Source organism: Bradysia coprophila, assembly GCF_014529535.1.
Source record: "Bradysia coprophila strain Holo2 chromosome X unlocalized genomic scaffold, BU_Bcop_v1 contig_44, whole genome shotgun sequence".
NCBI classification, from domain to species: Eukaryota; Metazoa; Arthropoda; class Insecta; order Diptera; family Sciaridae; genus Bradysia; species Bradysia coprophila.
The window spans coordinates 376,784-394,216 of NW_023503337.1; the positions used below are offsets into that span (position 1 = coordinate 376,784).

General features: G+C 31.5%; 1 protein-coding gene across 5 annotated transcripts in view; it reads left to right on the forward strand.

Annotated features, from left to right (window-relative positions):
• LOC119069991 overlaps window positions 1–17,433 on the forward strand; it is a 78,801-nt gene that overhangs the window by 42,647 nt on the left and 18,721 nt on the right. For 2 of the 5 annotated variants that reach the window (XM_037174232.1, XM_037174231.1), the window contains exon 3: window positions 8,184–8,276. In XM_037174232.1, the coding sequence (XP_037030127.1) occupies window positions 8,184–8,276 (93 nt within the window). Of the gene's footprint in view, window positions 1–2,105; window positions 3,337–8,183; window positions 8,277–14,413; window positions 14,749–17,433 lie in introns of those variants that run through there. The other 3 variants (XM_037174235.1, XM_037174233.1, XM_037174234.1) reach the window with 3 other exon arrangements.

Sequence of the window (17,433 nt, forward strand, 5' to 3'; positions counted from 1 at the left end):
TGAACTCTTTTAACAACAAGACTGTTTTTGGACGTAAAAGAATTATATAAAAGTTTTCTTGAAAACCGGTTTCTCCTCTACATAATGTTTTGAAGGCTTTTTTATTATTACTTATCCATACTATACGACGATGTTTATTCTTACACAGCATTTATGATATGTTTTGTAAATAATTTTTTTTTCTTTAAAATTGTTGAAAAATGAGTTTTAATTATGATCTCTAGCATCGTTATTGATTGTAATTTCTAATTAATTAATAATTTTTTTACATACGAAAAATACAAAACTTATTCAAAAGGGATTTTCTATGTTAATTTTGATTAGTATTCTGAATAACATTTGGGAGTATATACAATGTGGCTTCGATCGAAAAAATACTGAAAGAAAAAACCGATTTCGTTGTGACCGAAAAGGGTCAAGCAATTAACATTTTTCAGAGATTTTTTTTAGCGCTTCAGTGGTTAGGTATTTTGATTACTAATGGTTTGAAATTTATGACCTTTACCTGAATGATCTTAGCACCAGAAGAATGTGTTCATCAATTACAGGAACACAAGGTCCTAGAATGTTGGTGGAAATTACAGGTTGCACATCCTCGTTAGAAAGCTAAGAATTGAATTAATTCTTCATCAATTTTGTTAGGGTAAGTGCATCGTGCGATTGCAATCAACATAGGACATGTTATATGACTTCTTTGGAATAAGTGCTCATGAAGTAATTCTATTTACCTAAACGCTTCCCTAGGAAGGTAAATAGGGTATTATTTCATCTGTCAAAATTTGCTTTGCTATGCTTTGTTGAATAACATTGTATAGCTATATAGCTCGGTAGCGCAATCTATCACCATTGTAACAATTTTTAATCATTATTCTCAGAGATTCACAATCTATATTATTATTAGAGGAATCATCACAATGTGAGTAAAAGACATTTCCACGTCATGCAACAATATTTACGTCAAAATCCGAAAAACTAAATGATATTTAATGAAAGGTCTACTTTTCAAAAAATTATTGACAAATTGCGAAACATCAATCAATTGTAGCGCCTAAATTTACGATATCTTCAAATCTTTTACTTATAAAAAACAAATTAAAAATCGATAGATACTTTCCCAATTCCAATGGCAGTCTTCAATCATCGGAATGAAGATGTTGCTAATTATTATTGGGCAATGCTTAAAGCATACACCCAAAAAATCAATGTCTCTCGCCCCATTAATATGTATGTTTAACATATTGTGCAACAAAATTTGCTATTCGGCGCTTTAACTCTTAGCATAACTATCGATGTCCATTTAAATTTAGTGGAAATTACTCAGAAAAAAATGTGATCAAAAGTAAGCTAAACACAACAACCTAAATACATTTCGAGCATTTCCGAGACCACGAAACAATGACTCGTAGTAATACTATAGTGATGTCAATAATACATATAAATACATGGTAAAATCGTACTACGGAGTATCAACACAATGTAATGCTATAGCCTCAACATAATCGTAAAAACAAAATAGAAACTTACAATATATCGCTACTCACACTCGCTTAAGATCTTAAAAAATTTAAAAGTCGCGCCATTGTTTTTCAATACCATTATTTGTGAATATATGAGATTGAAAGCATATAAAATTTGTTATAATGGTAATGGTGATATTCCTCAGAGAGGCCTCCAGCACGTTTTAAACCCAAAAAAATGCTTTTATAAAAAACAACAATTTTCTTTCTCAAGTTTTGTTTTTTAAATTGCGAGTACAGAATTACACCTCTAACATAATCCAAAATTCTCTCTTCTCATTTTTATGGAATCGATGAAGAATTTTTTAAAAATCAAAATATTTTTAAAAAAAAAAGAGGCTAACTCAATTCCATTGAAATAAGTGCTTGAAAGAGAGACACACTCAACGAGGTCTTTTCACGTATCACATCCATATTCTTCGTCTTTTCGTTTTACCTTTTATTTCTCTTTTTCGTTTTATATAAAAAAAAGATTGTTAATACCATCAACCTCCCAAGAAACCAAGAAACAAAATGGCTGCTCTCTGTCGTGCTTCTTACTCTGGCGATCACCGTCTAATACCTCTTACCTGTACTCAACTACGTATACCACCTTAGTTACGAAGTCAACAACTCGAAACGTAGACACTTTGTGCAAGTTAAGAGCGATTTTTTGTGAATATCTTAAGTAATTGGATCAAATCTAACTAAATCATTTCATTAAACTGAAGATTTATGTTGTTTGAAGTGAATTTTACCGGAAATGTGAAAAAAATTGCTGAATTTGGATTAACCGTCGACGATATTAGCCAATATCGAACAGCAATAATTCTGTGACCGCGTCATTTTTCTTAAAGTGAATGGATATTTCTTATACAGACGCTGTGTGTATGGTGATCCGAAACACATTTCGAAGCGAATTTGGATTTATTTTTCTTTATTTCTGATATATTCTGTTCGATATAAAAATCAGAATATTTTTATTGTTCCAAAATGTTTGTTGTTCATCAAATATTTATTCATAAATCAGAACAAGTGCAATGGTTAAATAATGATAAAGTTCTCATATGTGCAACAGTAAACAATTACGGTCACCATCCGTGACGTTGTCGTCGTCGCTTCCTGTAATTAGTCTGGCTATTGACTCCTTGTTAACCGTGTGTTGGATCATCAAATTAAAATAATACAAAAAAATTATTAAAATAAAAAGAAAATTTAATAAACAAAATACGGAAAAGAAACAATATTGAAACAAGTGACTAAACAAGTGCGTTTTGGAACCCCTCGTAAAATAAACGTTTTTTTTCGCTTCTTCTTTCGTCTTCATATATTGTTGACGCAACGAAATAGAATATTTTTTTTTAGAAAATGTTTTCAAACACCTTTTGAAACGAGGACTATATTCTTTTGGACATATATTTTACACGGCAGGTGGTTAAATATTTATTCAATTCATTCTACAAAGGGGATTTTTGATATAAATTTTAAATAAAAAAAAGTTTTAAGTTAAATATTGAACATGTGTAGTAAAGGTAGCATCAAACAAGTGACTTATGCAGAGCAGGTAGATATTGTGATCATCGAAGTGTATCAAACATAATCATTGTTTTTGAAAGAAAATAAAGTTTTTTTCTGGTTCTTCTTCAGTTGGTGCATTTGAAACCAATAGAAAAAAAAACTAATTTTTTAATCCGACAAAAAGATGATGAGGTTTTTGTTATAAGTGACTGTGAATACACACAAAATAGAAAGAAAATTTTTTTGCTAATATTTTGCAAATGAAACAATGGATTACATAATGCAGAACAAAAACATTGGTGCATTTTTTCAGACCTGCAAGGTATACTATTTACTAATTTATTTTTCGTTCAATTGATAACTTTTCTGTAATTTTTTCTCAAAAAAAAAAAATTGAATGGAAAACATTATGTTGCTCAAAAATATGTTTCATTACGAAATGTCGAAAACGAAATATCAAAATCTGCAGCTGTACGTACGTATAATAGACACAGTCGCACACACCATTTAAAAAAGTCCACTCAAATCATAATCGTGATCTACTAAAAATTAAATCTAAAGATCTCATATATAAACTGGTTCAGTTTCGAAAGAGATAGTTGATCAATGATCATGAATTATATAACAACTGAACTTATCCAATGAATCATAGGAGACTTTATTAGACGTATTTAAACCGAACCATATGCTATGATCTATGGACAAGAAACATTATTTGCTTTAACTTCAAGCACATGTGTACACATTTGTACAATTCTCACATATTGAATTACAATTCGCATAAATTTCAAAAGTATTATTGTGCTAACGATCGCTAATTTCATTTTAATATTTTGATGTTGTTATTATCTCCTGTAAATATCAAATTAAATTTGAACTTTGTTTTTTATTGTTGTCGTTGTTGTTGTGATTCGGTAAAAGCTATATTTCACACGAGATCTAATATTTCTAATTCACGAGTCGAAAGATACGTTGCATGCACAAGATTTGTTTTTGTGTTCTGTGGTAATGAACTATACGCCTTTGTTGGGAATAACAAAGACAAATGAAATTATTAAGAGTCAAACTCACACAGACTGATGCAAAAAGCCAATGATCGTTTTCGGTCACATTATGGACAATTCATTACATCCCGAATGAACGATTCCCTTTCGATTCTTACATTCTTTGGATACACGAAAAAGTGGAATGGACCACGGCCCAATTGAATATGTTTCATAAATATTTTATTCATATTGGACTTGGATAGGCGTCTTGTTGGGACTGAGTGACTTCAATTAACGTATAGGAAAACTACTGAGCTGTGATACATCTATTTGTAAATATGATACAATACTGGGGCATGACAAACGTAGACGTACCTATTTGAATCACTAATTCAATTAGCCGAAGCTTATTTTTGTCGCTTCTGTAGATCAGATGAGAGATGGTTGATGGATTTGTAAGAACTTTTTTTTTTTGATAAAATGATGGTTTTCACGACCCTTCGAGTTGGTATATCCATAGGTTACATTGGATGTTTCAGAAGTAATGAAGTACGTAGCAACATCAAATACTGGTTTACTATCAGATCCTTGCAAAGGTTGATTCCACCATAGGAAAATGAAATTAATTATCATTTTCGCAGAGGACAAATTCGTTTGTAATGGTCAACTTTCGCATGCATGATAGATAGTAAAATTAGTTACTGGATCGCTAACAGTTAAAGTTGAAACAATTCTCGAATTTAAATCCAAAATGTGAAGTTATTAGAAAATATTTTATGTCGTACCTACTTTATCAAAACATTGGTTATTGGTTCTGTATCGTCTTAAATAATCTTCTAGTCAGAACGAAACAAAGTCAAATTGGATCTTATTAAAAGTTACGATTCATCTTGTTCAAGGAAGATTGAAGCCTACTTGTAACCATACCGATAGACGAAACTAGCTAGTTAATGTTAACGCTTTCTTACAATCTCTGTAACTCGTTTACATTACTACTTTATAAACAACACAATGTTTACACAGAAAGATATGGAAAAAAGCGCCAAAGCGACTGTCTATCGTAAAGAATATAATATTCTAAGAAATCTGAAAACATGGAAAAAGAAACACATTTTTTGTACCAAAGTTTATTGTAAAAGGCGCGAAACAAAGCAGCATAAGGAATATATAGAAAAATCGTTCATGTTTGTTTGATAACATTTCCAGAACAATAATAAAAACGACGATATTATCAAACAAACCACATTTACGTTTACGTTTTACGAATGTAAATAAGTTTCCATACAAAAACGGGTTTTCGTTTTTCGGATCGTGATGTATCAACTATATTATCCTACCAAATATTATAACCACACAATGTAGGTTCTGTCTTATGCCCTTATATATATATAAAGAAGAAGAAAAAAAACTTTAAAAACGGGCGCGCACATCTTCTTCAATACTCTTCTTAATGTTGTTCCATTATAAACCCAAGCTGAACTCGTACAACTGTTTATACAAGATATTATACCTACACTAAAGCATAGAATATAATGTACACACAGGTAACATCAGCGTTACTTACCGGCCATCTTTGTTTTTTGTATCCATTCTTCTCGACTTCTTCTTATACATAAAATTTAAGCATATAAAATACACGCTGACGTTGAAATTCAAATAAGAAAAAGATGCAACAGCCAAATGCACAACTAGTACACGAACCTACGATATACACGGCTTATATATATATGTATATTACAGATTTGTGTTTTCAGTTTCTACTTCTACTTTTCTTCATTGGCGTATTCTGAAGTTAAATGGATTTCTTAACGTGTTTTCTTCAGCGTTTCTTTTTTGTTTTGCTTTTTTTTGTTTAATTATGTCCATGTATAGTTCCGTATACCTTCGATAGTAATACCTTGTATGCACTTAAAATTTAGTTGAAAGATTAACTCTTTTTTTCGGATCTTATCGAAAGATCGCGTTGGTGGTTCACGCGTCAATTAATGTTATATCGCTCCGGTAAATGTGTATACGCAATGCATATGGAGAGAAGTTTGACCGCGTGGTTGTATATTTAAAACGCACGAAAAAAAGTCTAAATTAGTCAATAACTTATTAACTAACATAGTTTTTATGAACGTTTGATTGGAAATACGTAAAAAAAAATTGGAAAAATTTTTATATGAGATTTTGACCTTATTTGATCTGTTTAATTGCTTTGGATGGGCGTGATATGATAGTTTCTACTTTTTAAATGTGGGATCGATACAGAAAATACGAAACGTTTTTTTTTATTATTATTTTCATTCAGACTGTTGGACTGTAATTTCGAAGAATGTATTGCTGTCCATTTGAAGAATTTTTTTTTCTTCTTTAATTAAAACCAAAATACATTTCGATTGCCGTAGAACATTTCGTTAGTATTCGATTACCGGATAAAGTATCAAATTCTTACCGAGTTGTAGGCGAAGCTAATCTCTAAATCAATGCTTTACGGTAATAAATGATTAATGAAACATTAAAAAACGTAACATCGATGCTCATTTTGATTCGTTTGCGCTCGTGCCATTGAAAAAAGCCGGGTCCAATAAAATACATTGAGTGACCATCATCATTCCATAAAGCCGAACAACCACTATAATGGAAATATAGAATTTCCATAACTTGAATTTGTAATTACAAAGACGAGTTATTTATGGACTCGTCTTTCGATCTAAATATGAATTTGATATTGTTCCTTTGTTCTCTCGAATAATATTCCTTTAATGTCGAAATCTGTGAATGTTGGTTGGTATATATAACAAATCAATTTATGAACGAAATCTGAAACTTACACCAACCTATTCGGACCAGCCCACATCACGACTTTGGAATTACTTACGTTTTTCAGTCAAATTACGAAGAGGAAAAAAAACATAATTCCGTGTACCTAATAATTACAAAAGTTTTATTCGATTACAAAAACTGACAATTATAAATTAATTAATCTGTAGCGCCTCGTTTTCTTTTGCCGTTTTAAAATAATTTCGTTTCATTTTTTGTTGCTCCGCAAAAACATGATTGTATATTCTCAAATGCACACAATTCATAATGCTAACAAAGAAATTGAATTCACCATGATCAGATAATTCGTGCACAAGCCGTAAGAAAAATTGCTCAGATTTCCCTCCATAGTTTTATTGTATTGTTTCTTATACTAAAATTATGAGTCATCTCTTAAAGCGTTCATGATGTCAACGGAAATCTTGGCAGAGATGAGAGCTGTGAACAAAAATGTTCGAGCCGGCTCGATGGAAAAATTTGTTAGCCATTCATTGGTTTAGGAATTCTGCCTTCGTGATTTTCCTGGTAGAGTCTCAAAGTTTTAGAGTTTCCTGGTAGATCAATCCTAAGAGTAATTATAATTTGTCTAAGTGCTAATCCTACACAATCAAGCCGACTTTCAAAACACACACTGTCTGGCGGAACGATTTTATCTGTGCTATCAGCACTATCAGTTTAGAAGTATCAACAGTAGAATCATATTATATTGCTATTAAAGTGAGAGTAAAAACTGAATTGCTGTAATAAATCTGTCGTCATGTAACTGTCCATAATAAAATGACGATTTATTGGCATAACTGTGGGTTAATTCAAATTTGATTATCCCGTGTCTTGAAAACTTGAGAGTCTGTCTTTAGAAATAGAGTTTCGTTTGTGTGTCGTCCTAGCAATTTTTTTTTAAAATAAATTTAAATAATTCACTCACTCAAAAATTATAATAATTGGGTCTTAGAACCGTCAGTTCGGCAAACAATGGCTGGAAAAGATCTCATATTCTCAATGTTGTGTAAGTACTTTTGTTAGCGATATCACGATGTGATGATATGTATCATTATAATGGGTTGCTTTAAAGTGTTCAAAACTCGGTTTCATGATAGAAAATCTAGGAACTTAAAATGTATAATTTCTAACAATTTTTTTATTGTTGTTGTTTGAGTAAAATGTGACGTATAGTGGGGCACATAATCATAGGTTTGCCATTTGAATATTATAAAAAAGTGGATCTTCTCAGAATTAAAATGCTGTGTGTTTTGGTACAAATCTTTGTATACATAACGACCATATCTATAACACCGATCGTACATATATATAATTTCGTAACCTTTGATTTTATTACATTTTTTCTAATTCTTTTTCTTTCCTCAATGTTTAATTGTAGGTATTGTGGCATCTGGATGCATTCAGACGATCGTTCAGGCAGCTCAGTAATCATGTTTGTGGCGGACAAGATTGTATATTTTGCGCATTAAAGGTAAGAAAAAAAATTGATTATTACAATTAAGCTTAATTTTTCTCGTTAAAAAACAAATTCTCGACAATCCAAATATTACAAAAAAAAAACGTTCGGTAAGGTCAACACTTAAATTTATTGCTTCCATTCATTGAATCATCTCAATCAATATGCTCGTAATTATCTTTACTATTTTATCGATATTTTGGTCAGGGTCGACAAATGAGTGTCTTAAAGAAGAATCATGTAACTCATCAGTAATAAAATTACAAAATTTGTTAATTCTACCTCCATATTATTCAGCAATTTCATTTAATTAGATTGCATACATTCAGGCGATTTTTTATTTACAAATATATTGTCGTTGACTGTAGTGTATAACGTTTCTCACTGGTAGACTAAACTGGTAAGAAAGTGATCGTAATAATACTCGCCATGTTTATGCTTTAACGTACGATAAATTGGTTTTGAATTATATGTCGTAGATTTTTGAAGAGCGGAATTATCGCACTTTTGATCGACTTGCGGATTGAAAATATGAAGTTTATAAATGAAAATCCATCTAACGTTTATAAAATCACCAATGTTCGAAAACATCATTGCTATGAGAAAACTGAGCAGTTTATGAAAGTTTCGTTAAACTGCTGACTTTTCTCACCACTGGTCAAACGGCCACAACCAAATCTAATTTTTATTTAAAACTAACACATTTGTGGTCGTTATTGCGGTCGTACATTTTTCAAAAAGGATCAAAAGATATCATCAAAATTAAAATAGAGACACGCAAACGTAGGCGACAATTTTAACTTAGCACCGATGCCTCTTAATCTGAATTAAAGACAGCCCTATGAACCCGGGAAGTCAGGGAACAGTTGTTTTTGCCGTTTCTAACAAATAATTCGACCATCACAAAAGGTATTAATAACAAAGGCACTTGCAACATAGAATCTCACAAAAGTACGGGTGCATCAAAATACTACTGCTTTTCAAAATAACGAGAATAAAAATAATAAAAATTGATATTCGATGAGAAACTTTTGCTGTCATAAAATTTAATTTTGTGTGGGAAACATATTCACTAGTTCGCTTATTTTACCTGACGTATAACATAATAATGCTTTGCTTATGTATACCATTGAGCTGCCATAGAAAAGAGAAAAGGAAAAAGAAAATATTACCTTTTGGGTCACTTGAGAGACTCGTACCGTTCAAAGTGACATCATTATTTCTTTAACTACAAATTTAGTCAAACAATTTTTCAACATGACTTCACTAATTTCCTAGGCTAAATATTAAAATTGTTGGCCTGATCTCAAACAGTAGATGTCTGACCTCCTCTTTATACCAAAATTATTTATGTAACAATCCTATTAGACCTTGAAAATTTTGTACGAGTCTAAAACCCACCTTTATTTTCCATGCACTTTGTTATCCTTGAGTCTTATGTTTAGTGATGCGTAAGTTTAGAAAAATAGATGGCAATAAAAAAATGGTTGCACGTGTTAAAGAATAAGGATTAGCCTCCCATTGAAGAACAAATTTTTTTTTGAAACATAAAAAATGATAAATTGCTTTCTCGATCAACCGTGTTATTGAATTTATTTAACGCAGTGGAAAGGTACACTTGCTCGAAAATCAAAAGAAAGAAAAAAAAAGTTCTCACGTTTCTTTCACCATAAACCTGGAGTGAGTATGTGACTTTCCTACAATAATTCGAATAACTAAATTGCATTTTAAATTTGCAAACATTTGCTGGTATTTAAATTTTATTATTTACCAAAAACGAATATCTCTTCCACAAAAAAAAAACAAATAAACATAACACAGTTCAACGAGCAATTCGAAGCATTATAATGTACGTTCAACGCTAGATTTCTGGTGATCTTTCTCAATACATTTTTGTTTCATAAAAGTTATGTGCGGTTGGCATATTTCACAACCGCAAATCTTTCGAATCTTCGTCGAGATGATCAAAGCGAAAAATATGAAACGAAGATGTGTACATTTGAGCTGACGGTTTAGTCACGTTCTCCACATATATCTGGGTAATAAAATAACGAATTTTATTTTGTGTAAAAAGTTGATTCGTAATCAAGTACATGATTATTTACAGTCGATATGCGATTGGTATTAAAAGATCACAAATAAATTACCATAATGCATGGCGGAGACGCGGAGTAAATATGGTTGATTGTGATTTCGTAGGTGCTTATCATATGAGTGTTTTTTGTTGCAATATTTTCTACTTAGCGTAATGGATAAATCTGGAAATAAAATTCCAACCAGGTAGCCTGTTTCGAAGTAAATATTGATGTAGACTGTAGACAACAGAGACAGACAGAAAGAATATTGCAGGGTGCAATAAAAGTCAAACTTTTAACGTTCACTATCAACGGAAAAGACTTTTTCTTCGTTAAATGTTTTTTGAACTATCCCTCTAATTGATGATAATAATAAAAACAAAAATGGCTTGTCCTACCCAATTTCACTCGAAAGATAACAGCAAAATATTTGAAAGATTTACCTATCCGTTTTTAACGTTTAAAATGTTAAATTATATTCAAATAGAACCGTAGTCATTAAGTGTACAAACAGACATTTTACCTTTACAACTTTGTAACCCATTTCCTAATTGATATTTCCGGTAGATTTTTCTTAGATACAATACGCTGAAGTTTCAATTTTTTTAAAACAAAATTTAAATGAAAGATCAACAAAAGGGGCCTATCTAGTTAGGAAGTATTTATTGAACTAAAATCTTTGGAATGGAAATGGAATAAACAAAATTTACCGAGAAAAAAAAATTGTTACACAAAACTGTTGTTGTAATGTCCACGTGTGGATTTGGTGGAGTGTGGCGTTTCTATTTTATATATATTCAATGATCAAAATAATTACTCAAATATTTGAGACGAAAATGCAAATAAAACCTCTGAAAGAAATGGGTCTCTGTTAAAACGTTGTAATTCGATAGTGTTACCTTATCTGGTTTAAGTGATGGATATGAAGCAGATAAAAGGCCATCAAATATTTAGACCGAATTATGTTGTGTCGTTTTTTTTGTTAAAAGTTTAGACGAAGAAAAAGAAACATCCGAAAAGTCAATTTACATATTGCTTTCAACTTGTTACACTAACGTTTTTCTTTAAAGGTTTTGGGTCTGATTTTGTTGTTGTTGAAACATTGTAAATAGAAAGAGCAACGAAATAGAATAGAGTGACACGACACGTTTAAAATAAATTTAATTTACCACATCAAACATAGATTGTGTTAATTTTTATCATATATTCAAAATGTAATCATAAAACGTGGGATATGTTTACCATAACCGATCTGTATGTGTGTAGAGTGGTTGTAACTTTCTGTTTAGTTTTTAACAACAGATAATATAACATTTATACTCGCGCCTTCAAACTTATCGTACAAAGCGTTTTATTAGCGTTAGTTTTCGTACAACTTTATGTATGCATGCCATATACAATTCTACAATTTAAAACCTGGCGTCAATGATATTACTTCTTTCAACTGAAACTTTATTTAACCATTTTTTATTCCTATCTGTACAACAAGCCTCTCATATGACTTTTTACATGCGCTAGTTTATTCTACTTTGTCTTTGTCTTATTCAACATTTATTTTAAAATTATATTTCAGTTCTTATCCCATATACCAAATTAATCTTTTCTCTTTTTTTGTGTGTGCACATTTTATCTTATGCAAAATAAGCATAATATTGAGCTGAGATACATAGACAGATAATAATTGCCATGTTGTACAATTTTCAGGCAATGAGCAATGTAATAGTATAATAATAATGTTGCTTTATAATCTCGCATTTTATTAAATGAATTTTCAATTGCTACTACATTCGTATATGCATTACATCTTAAGTTATTCAACGATAAATTAGTGAAGTTTGTGCACAGAGTAAAGAAAGAAAAAAAAACCGTTTGTTTCACTTTTGTTCTGTCGCTCTTGTTTGTCGGGTTCGGCTGGGTTATAGTAATTTTAAGATTATAAATCTTTTCCAACAAAAACAGTTGCGCGAAAATCAAACTCCCACCCTTTTTTTCGTTTTTTTTTTGCCACAGCTTTGAATGAAAGAAAAAATTTTGTATGTCACACTTACCATCGATGAGAGATTGCTGCACATTGTTTGCTAATACTTATGCGCAGATACCAGCTGCAGATCTGAGCTGCTGTGACCAATCCTTTGATGACCATCTGAATTTGATCTCTTGAGATGTAGGTCGATTGACCTTTTTCTTCGAATGCAACCGTCGAATTAATTCATGTAATCCGTGAATTGAATTGTGGTGAACGCAATAAATTGTCATTTTGGCTAGCGCATTTATGGGATAATAATTCAACTACTTCTTAACTACGTATTGTCAATGAATGTAAAGTACCACGTATGGTCTAATGTCACTACAATGGACGTAACTATTTTGAAAACGGACTCAAACTCATTCATTTTCATATTATTTTGACGTAAATAATGAATGCGTTCGAGATAAATCGACGGATTTTGATGAATCGACCATACCTCGTACTTTACTTCATTGAGAAAGGTTACACTAAATTTAGTGAAACATGTCTCAATATTAGACCCTGTTTTGTATGCATTAAGAATTGTTCCGAGAAAACTTTGCTCTCCTAACGAACGCAGAAAATGAAAACTAAAAAGAAGTGATCTGATAGGCTGAACTCAATCCTTTCTTCTACATATCAAACGCTAAAAACTCCTTCGCAATATGATAGACAATAGGCAAATAGTACTGTCGATTCCTACAGGTACGCGTACATGGATACAAGTTCCCAAGAATATGTTGTGGCACAAAACATTTGTTCAATTCCATATAATTCTTATGTCTACCCATTATACAATGCGAGTTAAACATTTTCTACCTGAGCCCATTTCGATTTTCTAAGAATTTCGTCTTCATGACGCAGACCAAAAAAATGCACCTTCGACCATTATTCAATTTAAAAAAAAAGGTAAAAATGCATCGTCGTTCGTCGACATTGAAATGTTTCCAGTTAGTCGTAAAAAAAACTGAAATTGAGATAAAATTTGTTGCATTAACTCAGTGAGTACACGAAGTCATGAATGAATGTAAATTAGCGCACATAGTAATAGCGTAACCACCACGAATTATAATTGAACAGACGTAATTTAAAGTAACGCCTCTGCAATAACGACAATTCATGGATATCCAACTATTATGAAGCACATAACCAGAAGAATTGATGATGTTCTACCGTAGTTTCAGTTTTGTTTATGACAAATTTACTGTCAACAAAACCAATTTTGCAATACAATGAATGTCTCTACGGTACACGTGAATTTTTTCTTCTTCGTTCTTCGATGCTTGGTCTATCGCACAAAAATCGTTTAATATTTAACATATTGAAATAGCAACGAACTGGGTTCATATATATCCACTCTGATTTATTGTATCCACGTCGTAGGCAAAATAAATATAAATTTTAATTTAGATTGTTTCTCGTTCATAGATACGAGCGTAGATATATACATAAGATAATTAAAGTTTCGTAAGGTAGACAATGTTTTACTGTCGACATATCTGGGACAGTTTATGTTTCCATAATTTAATTAAATTATTTTTTTTTCCTTCCTTCATATTGCATTGCAACCATATCGACAAAAATTACTTACGAAAAATATTGATAATATTTTCCATGAAGTTCATTTTTTTTCTTTTCGTGTTCTTCTTGGTGGTGTACAAAATGCAGCATAGGTATCTTAAAATGATATTTTATGATTGTAAACAACAAATGGTATACGTACACTTTAGCTCAATATGTACGTACCTGTTGAGAACACAAGCAATTACAAGAAAAGAAACAACGAAAAATCGAGCGTCTGAGCAACATACACACATTACATTATATCCACACACAACACACTCCAAAGCTCAGAGTTTCTCGTGTGTTTCATTTTTGTTCTTCGTCTTCTCGTTACCAACAAACAAAATGATCGTTTCCATACAATATCGTTACCTGTTCCATGTATCGTACTATACCCAACCTACCTGTATTTTTCGTCGTTGATTGTATTGCGTATGAATACGAACCATTTACACAGTCTCATGTTCTGCGAAAACAGCTTTTTCTGAATTGTTGACGGATACATTCGTTTAGTGTTAACTGTTGAGTCGATGTGGTTGCGCGCGGTTTTTCTAGAAATGTGTTTCTGTAATTAAATTAGAAGTAGTGTTATGTGTACGGTGTCGTGATTAACGCAACGAATTTATTTTGCACACCAAAAAAAAATTCATTTGCAAACGGACTGTAATTTTATTCTAATCGAACATCGTCAATACCGCCGTGGTCAATACGTTAAGAGCATATAAGTGCATTTGGCGGCTGTGTTGGATTTACCGCGGCATACATTGGATTTATTCGGATTACAGTGAATATATGGAGAAAATGTATTAAAGCGCAACAAGTCTAAGATAATTAGTCTCAGGTTCGATTGAGGCGCAAATTTTTTTCTACTGTTGAACGTTTTGGCTATTTGTCTTTTATGAATTTTGTTATTGTTGTTTGCTTAAATGTTATCCACTTCGCTTCCGTATATAGGATGATTTATACGAAAAAGATGGATATTAATATGCAAATTATATTTCTTACATCATTTACACTGTCTATACACTCCACGTTATGGGATATTCAGATATTCACGGTTTTGTTCGCATCTATCGCGCACAAACTGATCAATTCAAAATGTTCGTTTGGTCTTCAATGGAAATTAAGTTGTAGGTTTGGTGTACAGGTTGTTAAAAAAAACTCGGTGTATATTGTTTACAATATAAATAGGTAAATGACACAATAAATGCAAACAAGACAATAAACAAGACAAAATTAAAGTCGAATATGAATAAAAATTAAAAAAAATAGTTGTTTAGAAGACCATGGCACATTCAACTAATTCTTAGAAGAAATTTTGTTGCATGAAATGGAAGGCTTGTGTGGCTATTGCGCAAAACATAGTTTGAAGAATTGGCAGTGGTTATAACGTCGTTTTTATTCTCATAAAAGCTAATTATGAATATACTAATCGTTGTTGGTGTTGATGATGTTAGGATGGTTTTCTATCGTGTGTATACTCTGTTCATATTAACAAGGAGATGAGAATTTATAAGACATCAGTAATCATTATTGTCATGTGGGTTAACAGATTACTAGCCGCTTTAAGCTATACGCAACAATAAAATTCAATAAAAATTGTTTCTCTCAAAGCATTCATTGAATTCAGGGTACATTTCATTGTTTATTTAAATTTTTATTTTTTGAGATGAGTCAAATGACTGTATGATTGTTAATTCTATTAGTCCTACGGTATTTATTTAACTCCAACTACATTTTGAATAGAATCGCATAAAATTATAGAAGACGTTCACTGTCTCTGCTTATTTTCATGATTTCGGATTTGCAGTTTCAACAATTCTCGAATTGCAAAAAATATTCTTATTCTTTATGGAAATGGCTTATTTATTCGAAACATGGTCTACCATAAAAAAATCAACTCAATCACGACATCATGCTATATAAACTTATAAGTGCTGCTAATATAATTCGTCTTCATGTATCCATAAATTAGATCAAATTTCCCACAATGTAAACCTAGACAGTGACTGCTTGGCATAGTGGATACCCAAGTCTTCTTTTCTTTTCTTTTTTTCTTAATATTTTTGTAGGAAAATTATATCGCTGGGTGTTTTTTTATTCATTCTGTTCTCGTCTATTTATTAATTCATTCATTCTTATTCTTAATCAACTTGTACATTTAGATCACATCTTTTTTTTTCGTTTCAAAACATACACAGATGTGATCATGTGTATTTCTTTAAATTTTCTTGTTCTCACGGATTCACACCTCAGTAATCCTTCGTTTTAGCATGTTACGATAGGTAATATGTTTTATTTTCTTAATCTTATGCATAAAACATTAGTCATTTTTATGGATTGAAAAGTTCATTGATATAAAAAAATGAATTTTTGTTAAATTGCCTGCGTTCCCTTCACATCGAAACGGGGGTGGTTGATTATTTATTGTTTTACGATACTTTTCGGGCTATTTCGAATTATATAACTTTTTAACCAAGATGTTAAGGTCAATTTAACATTAACCAAAACACCACTCCCACAGAACCAAAATGTTTTTTTGGAATTTGTTGCTTATCAAGCTGTAAATTCTACTGCTTTTTTAAACAAAAATTGAATTACGAGTAATGACAAAATGACTTTGACAATGATTGTTAAATCGATTGACATTGAAGGAAGGAGGAAGGAAAGAGTCATTAATAGTATAATATTTAGGTGGAGAGAGAGAGAGGAAGACAGAAAGAATAAACGACCAACGATTTTACATATAGCAAAAACATCATCTGACTTTTATTGAAATTATTCCATCATTAGATTTCATCGAAGAAACGAAAAGCGATTAGCAGAGTATGTGTAGCTTGGAATAATTGATATGTAGGTACCGAATAGTCTTCCCCGTGGCAACAAGCAACGGTACATTGTATGATCAAAACATAATTATGTGAGCTGATGCGATTTTTTTCCTGCACTTACTTTACCGTCCGGTATGTAGAAACCGAATTGATACACTGTTTAAGTTGTGAAATAAGTTCTTTTGTCTCTAAGCTTTGAAGGCAATTACGTCCACGGATTGGTTCGCCAAAATTAGGCAAGCCAGTGGTGTAGAGGATAGGAAATATGTTGCGTGAGGAGAAAGAGAGCGCCAAAAGACCATTACATTGAGTCGATGTTTCACGACTCCTTAACATTTTTACAACATGCGTATAATTTTTATAATCATTAAATCTGTTACTTCGTTTGTTTAATCGCCAGCAAATTGTTTGTTTGTTTTGACATATAATTTGCTGCATAAGATAGTATGAGCTGTTGAGTATGAGCATCGTTGTCGATAACAGATGGTTGGCCGTTTTCTAAAATGTTGATACCAATGTATATGCTTTTCTGGCAATGAGAACGATTTGAATAACAACGACGAACAAGAGATATAGAGAAAGATGCAATTAAAAATTACGAAGAAAATGTACAATTTTGTCGTGTGTCTAACGACTCTAGTTTAACAATATTATGTGGCAATATCTTTTCAAATTATGAACAAAATTGTTGGTCT